Here is an 18,272-nt window from a genome sequence, read left to right as displayed (position 1 = left end):
ATAATCATTCTTTAAAATCCTATGTTCGATCTTTTGCACTATCTTTGCCGATAATATCAAAATAAGTTGAATTTATGTCCGTCAGCCCTTAATCCATTTTTATCATGAAAAAAATAGGTACAATGCTCATCCTTTTATTATTTTATTTTATGAGAGAGATGTTCCTGCTCAATAACAACTTTAAAAACTTTCACTTTGTATTTTTTTAGGTGTCTCCCCTGGTCCCTTCACTCAGCACATACTTGATTTATTACTGCTCCAAAACTGTACTTAAAATGTTTTACTTCTAGGAGAATAAATTAGTATGTATTAAAACTACTTACTCCCACTGGCAACAGTATTAGATAGTCTTTTATTATCACAAAATTTGCACATGACCTCATGAAACCTACTTGCCATTTGCACCACAGATTACCATTTTGAATCATCACATGACCATAGTTGAGTACATAACAGTTAATCATCTTTAAACTAGTTTTTGTCTTTTTACTTTAAAAATGAGCTTAATTTCCCAAAAAAATTTAACCAACATAAAAACAAATGCAAAATAAATTTAAGAAAATGTAAACATTAGTGCTTCTTGAATGGTTTTCCTGTTTTTTTTTATCAGTGTTGGCTCTATTTAAAGACATGTTGGCATGATTAAGACATTTGGAAAGACCTTCATGCCAGAATGCTTCCTGTAAAATCATGTGGCAATTGGTCAAATGTTTTTTTTTAATGACGCAGTTGTCAATAACTTTGAACTGATGAAGGATAATACCATCTGCTTATTTAGCATTATGGCCATGTGAGCTACAAAATAATTTTTTTTTAAATTTAAAAAAAAGTTATAGGTATCTTGATCTGAAGAATCTAACCAGCTTTGACAAAAGGCACCCTGGTGTAAATGCCTTTAAATAGTGGACAAAAGGCACACTGGTGTAAATGCCTTTAAATAATGGACAAAAGTCACTGGTGTAAATGCCCTTAAATAGTGGACAAAAGGCACACTGGTGTAAATGCCTTTAAATAGTGGACAAAAGTCACTCTGGTGTAAATGCCCTTAAATAGTGGACAAAAGGTACCCTGGTGTAAATGCCTTTAAATAATGGACAAAAGTCACTCTGGTGTAAATGCCCTTAAATAGTGGACAAAAGGCACACTGGTGTAAATGCCTTTAAATAGTGGACAAAAGGCACACTGGTGTAAATGCCTTTAAATAGTGGACAAAAGTCACTCTGTTGTAAATGCCTTTAAATAGTGGACAAAAGGCAAACTGGTGTAAATGCCTTTAAATAGTGGACAAAAGGCACACTGGTGTAAATGCCTTTAAATAGTGGACAAAAGGCACCCTGGTGTAAATGCCTTTAAATAGTGGACAAAAGGCACAATGGTGTAAATGCCTTTAAATAGTGGACAAAAGGTACCCTGGTGTAAATGCTTTTAAATAGTAGACAAAAGGCACACTGGTGTAAATGCCTTTAAATAGTGGACAAATGATCCTGGTATGTTATCAGATATGGATGAAGACAAAGCAAACATCAACTGTATTGGAAGAAATTTATACAGAAAGCATTCTACTGACCTGTATTTCTTGGACAACTGCTCTTGCATTGTGCTGTTAGGTAGATGTCAGCAGGGTGACTGATCTCAGGCCCACTTGAGCCTCTTGTTTAAAGCTTTTATGTATCTTTTAGTGTCTGCCAGATACTCCAAACCCTCCTGAGAGAGTACTGGAGTGCACAGTCAGAAGCATAGCGTACAGAGTGAACTTGGCATGTTTAGAAAATAATTGTTAGGAGAAAAAAGAAGTAAATTATCATGACTGGAATTCAAACTGCAACCAAGAGGTCAGATGAATGAATGAGTAGAATGAGAAGTACATGTAAGTTGTTCATATTTACCAGTTTTGGAAGTACATGTAAGTTGTTCAAGATTCTAGTGATTCTGAAGAAGAAAGAGGGGTTGAGGTCCAATTGGGATTTCATTTGGTAACATGGATGTGGGAAGGAAAATCTATTTTGACTATTTTAAAAATAATTTAAAGACCATGCAAAGAGAAGACATTTTGCATGTATCCTTGAGTGTTGGAAGTTAAGTTTGGTTTATGCCCACCATAAGGTTGAGTGATTATGTTATGATACAGACTTTCTGTGACCAATTTTGTTTTGGCACAATAACTCAACCATCTAGAGTTACTCAACTTATGGTTGGCTTCACACTTGGAGTTAAGGAAGAACCCTATCAATTTTGGACTCAAAAGCTCAAAGGTAAAGGTCACTGTTACTAAAGGAAAAACACGAATTCCATGTAGGGACTGACACTCTACTGGTTAAAATTAATGTGCAGAAATTCAATGTAAGGCCATTTCTTCCTTTTTAACTGATGAGTGCTATACTAAATCTATAATAAGATTTTCAAATTCTCTACTGTGGTGAATATGTTTTAAGTCAGATTGGAACCATTTTTGTTTAGGCCCAATAAGAAGCTTTCTGGTGAAAACCCTACGATGATAAGACTTTCTGTTTTGGAGGAGTAACAATAACAAGTTTTTTAAGATGGCTGTCAGTCACCATATTGGAAATCAAATTTCCATTTGGGATTCACCAGACATTATAAGAAGTCTTTGGTAAAATCATGATGGGGTGGCCATTTTGGAAGTCAGATTGGCATCATTTTCATTTAGGACCAAGTAGACATCATAAGAAGTAATTTAGTGAAAACCTGATGTCGATACATGTATTACTATCCATTCAGGAGGAGTAATAATAACAAGATTTTCAAGATGATGCAGTGGTGGCAATTCTGGATATCAGATCAGCACTATTTCATTTAGAACCAGCTAGACATCTTAAGTAGTCGTCTGATGAAAAGTTGAAAGCGGACTTTCCATTCCAGAATAGCAACAACAAAATTTTCAAAATGGCTGCTGTGATGGCCATATTGGATGTCAGATTGGCACACTTTTTATTTATGGGCAGCTCAACATATGAAGTCTTAGAGTGAACCCCTATGTCAATCTGACTTGCTGTTCAGGAAGAGAAGTGATAACAAGATTTTCAATATGGATGCTATGGCCATATTCAATGTCAGATCAGCACCATTTCCATGTAGGACCATATAGACAGCATAAGAAGTTGTACGATAAAAATCCCATATCTGATTTCTTGATGAGGTAGAGTGGTACAAACAAGATTTTCAAGATGGCTGCAATCTGCACCATTTTTATTTAAGACCAAATTAGACATCATAAAAGGTCTTATGGTGAAAACTTCATGTTAGCCAATCCATTTGGAGAAAAAGTGGCCATATTAGATGTTACCATTTTCATTTAAGTCCAAATAAACCACAGAATGAATGTGTGTGTAAAGTTTTATGGCAGTACAGTAGTTTTGGAGGAGTAGTGATAACAGACCTGGATGTACATACAACAGATCATCCCAAAAGATCTTCTGGTCTGTGACCATTTCAAAATGGTTTTGCACAATGCGTTGAGTTCTCCACCATCTACAGTTATCAACTTTATGGATGACTTGCACGTAGGGTAAGAAAGAATTCTCTAGTATCAAAAGGTCAAATGTCAAGGTCAGTGTTACACCTTAGGTAAGAAAGAAGACTATTCATTCTGGTGTCAAAAGGTCAAAGAGCAAATTCAATAACTTACAGAATGAATGTAAATTTTGCCTATCAACTTTACTTCCAGATGACTTGCACTTAAGGTATGGAAAAGGCCTGTTGAGTCTTGGGTCAAAAATTCAAAAGTCACTGTGACTTAAAGAACAATGGGTTTTGCCAATTAACTTTTCTTCTTGTCTATATTTTGTGGATGGCCTGCACTTACGGTACTAAAGAAACTGATTCTGGGATCTATAGGTCATAGGTCATGTTCGTGGTAAGTATAATAAGAAAATGGTTTCTGTTGAGGATGTTTAGGTCAATAGCTATACCATGATCAAAGGTCAAGGTCACTGAGACCCAAGTCGACCACACCCTACTAGTGCCTATGCCGAGTACTATTAGACTTAGGGCAAGTGTATAATGTGCTATTCAAAGTACTCGTATAGCATAGATGTTAGTATACTGCTCATGTGTCTGTAGTAGTTTTAAAATATATTCAGCAGCTACATTTTGAATCATTTCAATTTGGTGGATGTATTTATTTTGCTATTTTTATCTTTGTTTTCTTTGTTTGGACATTTCTTATGATAAATATTAGTGTTTTTACCATAGTTATTAGACAGGTGCTTTTGCCAAGACAGGTGTTTAAAATGTTGTATATCTCAAATACTCTTTATTGAGTTTGATCATTTAAAGGTGGTACTGTGAGTTATAATTAAATATGCTTGGTTTCCTCTTTTGTGTAACTCTAATAACATTGCATTTTCTTGGACTGAAAAACATGAACCAATCAGATTCCCATTTTCAGATTAGAAGAGCTTATGGGATGGCTCGTGTCTGTCATCTGACATCCATCCATTAGCAGGAGTTTCTTGTCTCTACTCTTCTTTATCTACTTGGAAGATTGCCATGAAATGTCACATACATTCATCCAGAGGTCTAATTGAAGATGGCACTACTCAGGCATCCAGTATGGCCACCATGGCAGCCATATTGAAGTCTTATAATGGATTAGATCAACATGAAACTTCAAGTGAAAAAATTCTTGTGATGTCTTGTTGGTACAAAGTAACAGCAGTACTGATCTGACATCCAATATGGCCACCTTAACAGCCATCATTAAAATCCTGTTACTGCTACTCCTTCTGAGTGGGAAGTCAAATCAGTACAGTTTTCACTTATGCTTATGATGTTAAATCAAAACTGTATCAATCTGATATTGTTACAGCTCCTTGATGGAAAGTCATATCAAATTGGGTTGTAGTCAGAGAAGATTTCAAATCATATCTATTCATACTAAATGAAAATGGTGCCAGTCTGACATTCATTATGGTCACCATTGCAGTCATCTTGAAAATCTTGGAGTTAGTATACCTCCTACATAGAAAGTCATATCAACACGGGATTTTCACCAGATGACTGATTATGATATCTACTTGTAAATCTTGGTGTTAGTATACCTCATACATAGAAAGTCATATCAACATGGTATTTTCACCGGATAACTGATTATGATACCTTCTTGTACTAAATGAAAACTATGCAGATGAGACCTTGAATATGGCCACCATGTCAGCCATCTTGCTGAAATTCCAACATCACTGCTGCTTGAATGCTTTGATCCAGTATTGCCTTCACTAGCTGATGTTATTAATACCTCTCTCTCATCCATTGAATTCTCATCAGTTTTCAAAACTGCCATTGTAAAGCCTCTGCTGAAGAAACCAACACTCGACTATAACGATTTAAATAACTACCGCCCAGTTTCTAATCTCCCATTCATATAAACAATCTTAGAAAAAGTTGTTCTATCCCAACTTGTATCTCATCTGAATTCAAAGTCTTTTTAGCAATGTACAATCTGCATATTGCCCTTGCCACAGTACTGAAACTACTCTTCTAAAAGTAGTTAATGACATTCTCTCTGCTTTGGCTAGCGGAATAATTAGTCCTCACCTTCCTTGATTTGTCTGCAGCATTTGACACAATAGACCATGATACATTACTTCAACATCTCCAGCATGTATTTGGCATTCATGATACAGCCTTACTGTGGTTCAAGTCCTACTTGGTCAACAGGACACAAATTGTGTCCACAAATGGAATACACTCCAGCCCAGTTAATCTATGTTGTGTTCCACAGGGGTCTGTTCTTGGACCTGTTTTCTTCATTCATACTATACACTCAGCCACTTTCAAGTGTCATAGCTCATTATCCAGTGTCTAACCAATTGTATGTTGATGATACCCAACTATACAAATCCAGCCACCCAAATGAAGTTGATGCTACCATCCAAGGTGTAGAGAGGTACTTTTCTGATGTGAAATCATGGATGACATCTAACAAGCTGCAGATGAATGATGATAAAACTGAAGCCATTCTGATCACAACACAAAGACTTTCTCATTCACATCCTTTACCTCAAACAATAAATATCAGCAACATTAAATTCACGCAGTCAGTACGAAACCTAGGTGTTACTCTGGACAGCATTCTCACATTGCACCAACATGTCACGAACATATGCAAGGCTGCATATCTTGAGCCGAGATGCGTCAGCTCCATTCGCAAATATCTTTCAGTTGATGCCACTAAAACACTTGTGTGTTCATTAGTACTTTCAAGACTGGACTATTGTAACTCAATTCTGTCTGGTTCATCACAATATCTACTCCAGAAACTTCAAGAAGTTCAAAACACAGCTGCTTGGATCATCCTTAGAGTACCACGATCAGAGCACACCTCCCTGCTGCTCTGTACCCTACACTGGCTATCCATTCAATCCAGAATCAAACACAAAATTTGTTCTCTGTGCTACGTTTCACAAACGGACTCCAGTCCAACATATCTATCCAACCTCACCCATGTGTACACACCAGCAAGATACCTATGCTCCTCTTCTGACAATTTTATACTCATTATTCCCACTATGAAAATGAAATCATATGGATGTTCTTTTGCATACCAGGGCCCAGCAACGTGGAACGAATTGCCAACTGAATTTAGACACAAAGACAGTGATCCCATTCAAGAGTGGTCTTAAAACTCACCTATTTTGACTGCAAGAACAAACTTAAAGACCTAATAATGTTTCCTACCTTAAATATTTTCAGCATGTTTTTATGTTTTCTAATTTCATGGTTTTTGTTTTTTGTAATGATATCATTATATGTTTTTTATGTTATAGGTGTTGTCTAATGCTGTAAAGCACTTAGAGCTTCTAAAGATTAGGCACTATACAAAGTCCTCTTTATTATTTTATTAATTATTATTATCTTGAAAATCATCGGGTTACTACTACTCCATCTTTCCAGTCCATATTAAAATCTTGTTTTTATCATTTGTCCTGAATTGAAGGTCATGTCATATGGTTTTTGCCAAAAATCTCAATACGAAATCTAGTTTGTCCTAAACGATAAAAGTGCTGCCACAATGAAGATATTAAAAATCATCATAAATTCTCTTGAATGGATATTGATACTGGCATGGGCTTTTCACCAAAAGTCTTCTGATGGGTGTCTATGTTTTTAAAATGAAAATAGTTCTGATCTTGGATCCAATATACATACAACAGTGGCTAATTTGAAAATTGTTTTGCTCATGAACAAACTGAGATTGCTGCAACATTCAGCAGTTAAACAAAAGAAACGATCTTATCCTGAATTCCTGGAAATTCTCCTCGGTCATTAGGGCATCAGTCCCTCTAAGGTATAGTTCAGGTTTTAATCATTTTGCAATTTGTGTCATTGGAAATGGTTAGGAACACAATTAATTCAGGACCATGAAGATATCATAATTAGCCTTCTGGTGAAAACCTCATGCTGATATCCCTTTCCATTTAGGAGGAACTGCAGTACAAAGAATTTAAAGATGACAGCCATGATAGCCAACGATTAATGTATTATTATTATTATTATTACATACATTAACTTGCACTTACAGAATCAAACGTATCACAATTTATCCTGTAAATGTAGCTTTTGTATTTTCTCGATATAACTAAGCAAAAATATTGAATGTATATCAGGCCTGATGGCAACTTGGTTTTTGATGGCAACTCTTGTGCACAGTAAGAGATCCAAAAATAATGTATGCACATATTTTACTGTAGACTTCATAAATGAGAAGGTTGTTAAAAAATTTGAACCTACAACATTTTAGATAAGCTCGTACTTCAAGAACCAATCTGACATTTCCTGTGGCAATAATATACATTGACCACTTTTTACAATACTGTTAAATGTACTAATTCTGGTTTGAAAAACAGCTTGCAGTTCGAAACACTGTCCAGTCATAGTGTACATCAGGTAAAAAAAATGTTTTTGTAATGATGTATATGGAGAGATGGACAAAGTCGAGCACATGAAAATTTGTGAATTAAAACAATCAAGTAAATATGACTATTCTGCTGTCTGAAAAGTACATAAATGTCTTTCTTCCCCTCCAAAGTTTATATATAGAGAAAATGAAACTTCTTCTACAGAAACCTTTCATCAAAATCAATTCCTCAGTTTTCATTTGATAAAACATTTTATACACTATGTTAAACATTTTTTAAAGACCCTTGCTTAAACTTAAATTTTCATTATGAAATTATGTCAATTTCCATTTTCAACAAATTTTCACAATTTGCTTTTGATAAAAAGAGTCCCTTGAAGGACTGATGCTCTACTGGCTGAAAGAAGGAGTAGCAGTAACATTTTATAAATGGCTGCAAAGGTGGCCATATTGGATACCAGATAAGCACTATTTCCATTTAGGACCAACTACACATCATAACAAGTCTTTTGTGCAAACAATATTGATATGACCAGTAGGTATAATAAGATTTTGAGATGGCTATTGTATCCTCCATATTGGAGGTCAGATCAGCACCAGTTTCATTTAGGATGAACTAAAGATGATAAAAAGTCTTGTAGTGGAAACCCTATTGCAATATTACTTTTCATTTAGGGGGAGTAGCAATAAAAAAAATTTCAATATGGCCACTATGGTGGACATTTTGGACACAAGATCAGTACATTTTCATTTAGGACCAACTAAATATCATATGAAGTCTTTTATTCAAAACTTTCATATTGATATGACTATCCATTTGGGAGTAATAGTGATACATGTAACAAGATTTTAAAGATGGCTACTGTTGCTAAACTGGACATTAGATCAGCACCATTTTTATTTAGGACCAACTAAACATCATCATAAGTATATTAGTAAAAACTTCCATGTTGATATGACCATCCATTTGGGAGTAGTAGTGATAACAATTTTTAAAAGATGGCCACTGTAGTGGCTATATTGGTCACCAGATAGCACCATTTTCATTTAGGACCAACTATACATCCTAAGAAGTCTTCTGGTAGAAACCCCATGTCAGTATGACTTTGTTGCTCAGCAGAGTAGCAATAACAAGATTTTCAAGATGGCTGTTGAGGTGGCCATATTGGATGTCAGGGCAGTGGGATGAATGTGTGTAAAATTCCAAGTCAATCCTTAAAGTAGTTCAGGAATAGAGATTAACAAACTTGTTTTAACAGATGGATGGACCAAAAGCTGTTCTGGTCTATGACCAGTAGAATTAAAATTGAAATGTTTTGACCAACTGTTGTGGAACCAATATCCTAAAAGTAACAGATAAAAGATAGCGATATAAGGCAAAAACTTATGCTACTGCAAATAAAAATATAATATCTGATGTCATTCACTTTGTCTACAACAACAGGTCAAAGAAAAGACAATAATGCATAATTGTCAACTTTTTATTCTCCAGCTATTTAAATATCCCTCGTGATAAATGTGAAAAATGAAAAGTCTATGTTCAACTTTGGATTTGTTATATTGTCGGAATTGGTATACAAAGAATTGGTATAAAATTTCTACAACATTGTACAAGGGCCATATTTAAAAGAAATATTTTGTGCTATAAGCATTATTATGTGAAGCTACATGGTCATCTTCTGAAACAATTTCTTTTCTGATTACGTACAAAATAAATGGGTAAGAATGAAAAAGCAAACATGCAACACATATACAGACTCCTTTAATTTGTAATGTTTACCTGTGAAATGACTGTAGTCATGTATGAATTCTTTGGTTGTCAAAGATATACAATAAAAGTTGCAAAGGGCTTTGATCGTATTTGGTTATCACTTGGACAAGCATAGCATAGTGTGTTTGTATAGCACACTTCCTGTTAATAGCATAGTGTATTTGTATAGCACAACTTCCTGCTAATAGCATAATGTATTTGTATAGGACACCTTCCTGCTAATAGTGTAGTGTACTTGTATAGCACACCTTCCTGCTAATAGCACAATGTTCCTGGACTTCATGTGAAGACATACCTGGGCTTATGTTGTTTGCACCCAAGTTCACTTTATGCACCAATAAATATAGCCAAGCAAGGAATTGGTCCTGCCAATTTTGCGCACATTAATGCATCATAGAACAAAATATATTATGACTCCATGGATGCTTACTTTGAGGAGGATACAACAGTAAAGTTACTAGTGTATTTACTCTACTGCAAATGAGAAAAGCAGAGACCAGCAGATCTGAGAATACACATAAAATCAGACTGAAAGTTAAACAATCTGTTTAAACCCTGGTAGGTTACTTGAAATCATACCATAAGTAGAACAATCAGCCTGGACTTGGATCTGTCATCCCACTATGTGATGGCAGACCTGGGTCCACATTGCTTCCTTGAAATCAAAACAAAGGAGAACAATCAGTCTCAACTTGGATTTGTCATCCCACAATGTGATGGCAGGTTTGGGTCAATAATGCTTCCTTGAAATCATACCAAAGAAGAACAGTCAGTCTGGACTTGGATCTGTCATTCTACTATATGATGGCAGATTTGGGTCAACATTGCTTCCTTGAAATCATACCATAAGTAGAGTAATGAGTCTGGACTTAAATCTATCATCCCATTATGTGATGGCAGACCTGGGTCTACATTGCTTCCTTGAGATCATACCAAAGAAGAACAATCAGTCTGGACTTGGATCTGTTATCCCATTATGCAACAGGAGATAAGTGTCTACATAGTGCACAAATAAATATACATTTTAGAGGGATAAATAATGGTATTATTCACCTGTGTTTTTCAGACTTTTCAGATGAGCGCAATCAAACTTTTAATTACATCAAATCTTTCATTTATTGTCAAGCTTTCCCTGGAGAAAAAAATTACAAATTACAAAATGAGGCTTAGGCTTCTACTTGTTGATACCAAATAACCTGATACTAATGAAGCAAGAAATGAAGCAATAAAAGCCAGATTCATTTATAATGAACACAAATGTAGAAAATATTTTTCAAAAGCCAAAGCATAATTTAATTAGCAAATATGATTCAGATTTTACCCAAAATGATCAAGAATTAAGTATCAGTTACTTGTAAAAGCTTGCCTCACTGACATCGAGAATCTGGAACTGTGGAATCTTAAATAAATACATGAACTGTATTGTGTGTTTGTGTATACATATTACATGACTATTCTGCTATTTATAGTAATATACCCACACCATAATTTTCATATATGTCATGCATGTAATAATTCCTCATGACCTCATATATTGCAAAGGAAAAACATGAGTCAGTCATCCCTGCATACTTTACAGCCATTTCACTACACTATTTTACGATTTGGTCAAATAAAATCTGCATTTTTCATTATGGAATAAATAGTATTTGTGCTCATTTCAAATGAAATCTATGAAACCCCTTAAATAAGTACAATATGGCTTGCAAAAGAGAGAAACTGTTAAAAGTTGTTAAATAAATTTCACTTAAATAGAATATTTATATAAGATCCTAACTCTCTCTCTTTTCATTCAACAGGTAATTCATAATAGATTAATACCTTATTCCTTCTAATGTTTTTGAGTTATCTGGATGCTCTCCAGGTAGGTACATTATCCTTTGAAAGTAGTTTTGAAACAAAACAATTTGATATCACTTATGTACCCTATCATTGATAAGGCAGAGTACAGGTATAAATAACCTGTATATCTCTCTATACAATATCTCTACACAACTTTCCAGTACTCATACTTACAATTCCAGTACTCGTATTCATAGGTGCTACTGCAAAATTATATAACTAAACTGATCATTATGACTGGAGTGCATAAACAGAATACATTTACTACTATGTGTCAATAAGTCTGTCCAATTTTCAAAAATCTCAGACTTTTATGATAACTGACATTTTCTGAAAACAGAAAAATAAATTAAGGTCCATTAAGTAGCAACACATTAGATCACCATAAAAAGAAAATGGTGCAAATATATTTAGTAATAAAGTTTATGAAAAATTCTTCATAACTTGTTGGTCCATAGTTTGAAGCATCTTATAATCGAGATCTCTATATCAAAGAAACGCTTTCATTTTCATGCAAAATATGAACGAATGTGATTGAATTTCACTAATGAACGTCATATAAGTATTTTAAAATGTTTTAATTAATCAAAAAAGAAATAGGAATTTTTGGAGAATGGGACAAACATTTGGCACATGAAAACAATGACTCCAGTGCAACAAAGCCTAACATTTTATACTTAAGTTGCAAACATGAAAACTATAGCCATTTAAAACTTAAAATTACGTCTAGAAATTAACTTAAAACCACAACTGCCACAAAATACAACCTCTAATTGCGTAATATGTCAGATATACAATGTAGACAACAGCATAGCTGCCTATGATAAAAATATGAATCCTGTTCCCATATAAATAAAAGAATTTCTACAAGGTAATGTCTCAGCACACTAATTTGTCTCTGCAGACAATATTTCTTGTGTAGCATAACAACTTCAGATGTTTTCAGCACAGCTGACTGTTATTAGATTTATGATGTGTATGTCTTCAGCAGATGGCGTGGATGATCCGTCTGAAAGATACAGAAAATGTTGTGTAAGACAAACAAAATTAAAAAAATTATGTAACATATCTATGCATCAGAATTTAATGTTACTTGTAAATGTATCTTACTGGTTTTAATGTGTGAATGATGGAGAGAAAAAAAGAAGAAGATATCTTTGTTTCACAAGCAACAAATGTCACTTCCGATGCCCTTCACCCAACTCTAAACCTTGTCAAACTTAGATCACATTCAAGTGGAATGTCCTTGGCTTTTATTTAAATACATGCCAGAAAGAGACCATAAATACAACCAGTGACCACTCTGAACTCCCCCTCAAGTCTGTGGTTATAATAATTTCACTGACATCACAGCAACTTGATGACATTCATGACTAATAGCAATGTATGCAATAATTTGAGGCTACTGAAACCAACATGTTGGGTATTTTAAAAACAGAAATTCATTAAAAAAAATTGCAGGAATAAAGTAAAAAGATTAAAGTGCAGTTATTACATTGATTACATAGATGGTGGAAATGTCAAGTCTGTTTTCAACACCAATCTTTTTGAACCTTTGGACCCAAAGATTGGTTAGGATCTCTAATGTCTCCTGTTGAATCTAAGGCAAATTCCAATCAAAATCTACTGACTCATTCCAAAAAAACTTGTACAAAAGTCTGCATATTTGAACCAGAGATCCTAGAATGGCCACTTTAGTCAGTCATGAATGACACATGATTTAAAGTCATCATTTCCTAACTTGACATCATGGGCATTGGGCATGAAGTGCTCATAATTATGCCATGCAACTGTTTGGGCATTAAATTTTCCCAATTGTTTAAACATTCACTATAAAGCCAAAGATCACAGTACAAAGGTAGTGTTGAAATTTATTTCCTGGACTTTATAAAGCCTTATAATTATAGAAACGCCTCTGGGTCTTTAGGTCGGCTATAAATGTAACACAAGTCATGTTATTTTTCATTATCTTGTGTGGTAGTGTGTCAGCACATACAACACCTTTAGAAGAGAACATATTTAGCCTCCTTTAATTATTTTATTCAATTGTATGAATATCTGGCCACCACAACAATTTTTGGGGGAAAATGTCTGGCAACAGCCATTAGAATTTCAGGGTCCCTGGTTGGAACAAGTCATCAATGTACAGACTCTGTAGTAGCTGCAGCCATATAAACTGTGCATCAAATTCTCCAGCTGTAATCACCAATGTACACACTCTGCATAATACCTGTAGCGAGATAAACTGATTTCTCCCCATCAGGACTGTAATCACCAATGTACATACTCTGCATAATACCTCTAGCCAGATAAACTGATTTCTCCCCATCAGGACTGTAATCACCAATGTACAGACTCTGCATAATACCTGTAGCCAGATAAACTGATTTCTCCCCATCAGGATTGTAATCACCAATGTACAGACTCTGCATAATACCTGTAGCCAGATAAACTGATTTCTCCCCCATCAGGACTGTAATCACCAATGTACAGACTCTGCATAATACGTGTAGCCAGATAAACGGATTTCTCCCCATCAGGGCTGTAATCACCAATGTACATGCTCTGTAGTATCTGTAGTCATGCAGATCATACACAAATTTCGCCCCAAAATGGTAATCACCAATGTACAGACTGTGTTGTATTTGCAGCCATTAAAATAATGAATAGATTTCTTGCCCATTAAACTGTAATGTACAGACTATATATAGTGTCCACCTCGGATGCGGGAGGTCATGGGTTCAATCCCCGGCCGAGTCATACCAAAGACTTACAAAAATGGTACAAACAGCTGCCTCGATTGACGCTCAGCATTAAGAGGTTAGTGTTAGGACTGGTCAGCCCGGTGTCGGGATAATGTGACTGGGTGGAACATCATGCCACGTCTGCGGCATGATGCCCCAGTGCTAGACATCACTACAAACTGCCACACTGCAGACATCGTAGCGATATGACTTAAATTTTTTTAAAAGCTACGTTAAAAATCCAAATCACACACACACACATACAGACTATATTTGCAGCCATGAAAATAATGCACAGATTTCTCCCCAATAGGGATGTTAATCACCAGAGTACAGTCTCTCTTGATAGAATTAGTTAAGGCTGACTGTCTTTCTGTGAAAATCCCATGCTGATAAACCATCAATTCTGGTTGAGTAGCTAAAAAACTTTGTTTATTTGATGTCCAGGCAGCACTATGTTTTTATTCAAGATCAACCGGACATCATATAAAGCCTTCTGGTGAAAACCCCATGTCATTAAATAGCAGTAACAAGATTTAAAGATGGCTGTCATGGTTGCCATTCTAGATGTAAGACTGGCACCATTTTCGTTTAGAACCAGCAAGAAATCACAAGCTGCTTGCTGACCACCACCCCATACTGATATGACTATCCACTTGGAAGGAGTGGCAATAAGATATTCATGATGGACATATTGGATGTTCGTGTGGAACCATTTTCATTTATGGCCAACTAGACATCATAAGATGACTTCTGGTAAAAATGCTATGTCAATATGAATTTCCCTTCCGGTGGAGAAGCAACAATAAAATTTTCAAGATGGCTGTCATGGTGAACATATTTGATGTCATATTGGCTCCATTTTCATATATTGCCAATAAGATGTCACAAGATACCTTGCATGAATATTCATTCAATAGAAGCAGCAATAATATGATTCTGAAGATGGTTGATATGGTAGCCATATTAGATGTTTGAGCAGCACCATGCATTTAGGACAAATTAAACCCTGTGATGAATGTGTGTAATGTTTCATAGCAATCCTCTAAGCAGTTTAGGAGCAGTAGCAGAAACAAACTTGTGCTAATGGATGGATGATTGACAATGGGCCATTAAAAAGAGATCCAACAACACCACTACCACCTTTGTTTTGCTCTAAGAGACCAGCATAGCTGTAGATAGAAAAAACTGAAGTTAGTATTTTTGCTATTCCTCATCATCAGTGACATTGCCTGTGAGAGAGACATGAACTTTAATATAAAGCTGAAGTCAATATGAACAGAAACCAAATAAAAAGTACAGGACATATTTGCCATATCTTCAGCATACCATATATACTCGCTTATTAAGTGGAGTCCAACTGCAAACTACACAGACCCAGATCTGCCATCACATAATGCACCAGCCGATCTGGGTCTGTCCAGTTTGTTAGGAGTAATCAGTAGAACAAACAGCATATACCCTGGTCTGCAGGCATGGCAAGCTATGGCAGATCAGGAACTTTCTTTTGTGCAGTTTGACTTGACTTATAAGCAATTACTGATGGTAAAATATACAGTTACATGTATAGTTATTAGCTGGTAAAAGAAAATATAGGTTCAACAAAACTCTCATCCCCATGAAAAACTTCCATAAAATTGCTTTTGAAACTGATGCTGTGGATGCTGCTGTTGCTACTGGTTTTACTTATGTCTCACCATCTGTTAACTCAGGCTCAAAAAAAAAGAAGATCGTTAGAGTTTTTCACCACATGAAACCATGGAAAACATTCATATAATGGATGCAATAGCCATTTTTATTATGCATGTGTAACTGCCAAAAAGCCACTAAATTGCATGAGTTCTTGAGATCAAGAAAATTATTCCCTTTCACTATGTACTAATGTAACTTTCTTTATTTAAATTGTAGTTAAGAAATGATCCAAAAATACTCTAGAACAACTGGGATTACATATTAAATAGAAAGCATGGACTATGTTTTTAAGTCAAAATTTTCTTGATTAATTTTGGTAAACTTTTACAAAGTGTAGTTTATTACTTTTAGTATAGATGTTACATAATGAACATACAAAAGTGGAGACTAAACATACAAAAGATTTGCAGGCAAACATCAGCAGCAAACTTGTTATAGTCTATTTGATTATAGCACAGCATTGAGTATTCTTTTAAAAACAACAGTTAAATTTTGTTAGATCTCGCATGCTTACAGAAAAGACAGCTGTCATGAGTTGGGAAAGGATTCATTTTTTTCACACAAAACTAAGAAAAGCATCTGAATTTGCAAGGTCTTGTAAAAATCAATTGGTAAATTTTCATGTCTAAAAAACCAACATAATGGGGAAGTTTAAAGTGGATTTTATCACATCAGATTTATCCACAAACCAAAACATTTCTGTCAGTTTGTAATAATGGTGCTAATCATGCTAAAGATTAAAAGATTACTCATACAATATTGGTTGATTCAATGGGAGTTGATTCCCCTTGTTATGTATTCAATTCAACATTAAGAAAACTCAGCCAAGTACAGTAGCACCTGTTATTTCATCATAAGGGGTAATCACCAAATTTGGGATGGTTTAGGAAATGACCTGGAACACCTAGTGTTTAATTCAACATTCTAAAAGCAACCAAAACCCAAATCCCCATCAAATCAAATCCTGTTCCTTACATGAAAAATGAAAACCTCAGTGAAGTGTAAATTTTTCTAAACTGAATTTCAACCCCAAAGGTTTCACTGTATAAAGAGGCAAATGCAGATTTTATTTTATGGCCATAATAGCAAGCAATCTGTTATACTCAGGGATTACATTATTCTGGATCCACTGTAAAGAGTAATATCACAGATTAGTATCTGGCAAAAAATGTGGCAAGTTCTTTTGTTATTACCACTGGAAGAAATAAATTAATGACCATAACAAATCATAAGTAACTGAACTGCATAGTTTACTGCATTTTTTCCTTGACAAGACTGGGTCGCCAGCCTAGTAAATGTGTGTGTGTGTATGTGTGTTTTATCAAATAAAGATATCTTTAGTAAATATTTACCAAAATATTTTATAAATAGAAGCTTGTCATAATGCATTGGTTTAACAACAGATAAATACAGAATTTTGTTTTCAGTTTTTGGAATTATTTCATAGTAATCCTAGTTACATGTCTGTGGCTATCTCCATCTATCTAAATGTAACCTATGCAGACAGTTTTTTATACAGTAGAACCTAGTTTATCCAAACTCCAAGCAAGACGTGAACAATGCATGGATTTAAAGGAGTCTGGATGAACAGCAAATACATGCAAGTATTTTGGGAGAATACCATATATACTCACTTATAAACGAGTCCAACTGCAAACAACTGCAAACCGCACAGACCCAGATCTGCCATCGCATAATGCACCAGAAGATCTGGGTCTGTGCAGTTTTTCAGGAGTAATCAGTAAAAGAAATGACAAAGACCCTTATCAGTAGGCACATTATGATACGACAGATCAGGATCTTTGCTGTTTTTAGTTGGAGTTGACTTATAATCAAGTACAGATGGTACCAATCAGAACATTCTTGGCCTTTTCTATCGCATACAAGAACAATACCTTAGATGGAGATAGTGGCCACTTTGAAACGCCCTCATGCTTATCATCCTCGACATTTTACATCACATGCAGGAATAATACCTTAAATGGATGTAGTGGCCATTCTGAACTGCTCTCATGCGGATTTTATTTATAATATCGCAATCATTTTCCGACATCACAGTCACCTAATGATGCGTCATCAATAATACATGGTTCAGGCAGACCTGGATATTTATTTAAAGACTTAAAGTGAATTTTTGTACCATGGATTAAATGTTTTCAAGGATTACATTTTTTTTAACAGGAACTGAATTTTCTCCAACTGTTACTGGTACTTTGTTTTATCACTGCATAATTGGGTACAAAATTAGAAGAAAAACATAACTGAGAAACTACCATAAAGGATAAAACCAATGCTTTATGAATTCAAGGCATTCTTAAAGCAACACTTAAATTTAAGGACTTTT

At 35.0% G+C, this 18,272-nt stretch overlaps 1 protein-coding gene across 9 annotated transcripts in view; it reads right to left on the bottom strand.

Moving 5' to 3' along the window:
• Nucleotides 1–9,346: 9,346 nt before the first annotated feature.
• Nucleotides 9,347–18,272, bottom strand: part of LOC149805811 (glutamine--fructose-6-phosphate aminotransferase [isomerizing] 2-like) — a 108,412-nt gene continuing 99,486 nt past the window's right edge. For 8 of the 9 annotated variants that reach the window (XM_089950519.1, XM_089950513.1, XM_089950515.1 and 5 more), the window contains one exon: nt 9,347–12,501. Coding sequence is in view for 2 of the 9 variants with exons in the window: in XM_089950515.1 (XP_089806641.1) it covers nt 12,460–12,501 (42 nt within the window). In the remaining 7 variants the exon portion in view is untranslated. The remainder of the gene's footprint in view (nt 12,502–18,272) is intronic. The other variant, XR_016419795.1, reaches the window with a different exon arrangement.

This window comes from Sinohyriopsis cumingii, chromosome 2, assembly GCF_028554795.1.
Source record: "Sinohyriopsis cumingii isolate HCF-2022 chromosome 2, ASM2855479v2, whole genome shotgun sequence".
Taxonomy (NCBI): Eukaryota; Metazoa; Mollusca; class Bivalvia; order Unionida; family Unionidae; genus Sinohyriopsis; species Sinohyriopsis cumingii.
Note: the sequence above shows the minus strand (reverse complement) of the source record. Positions and strands in the feature narration are given on the sequence as shown.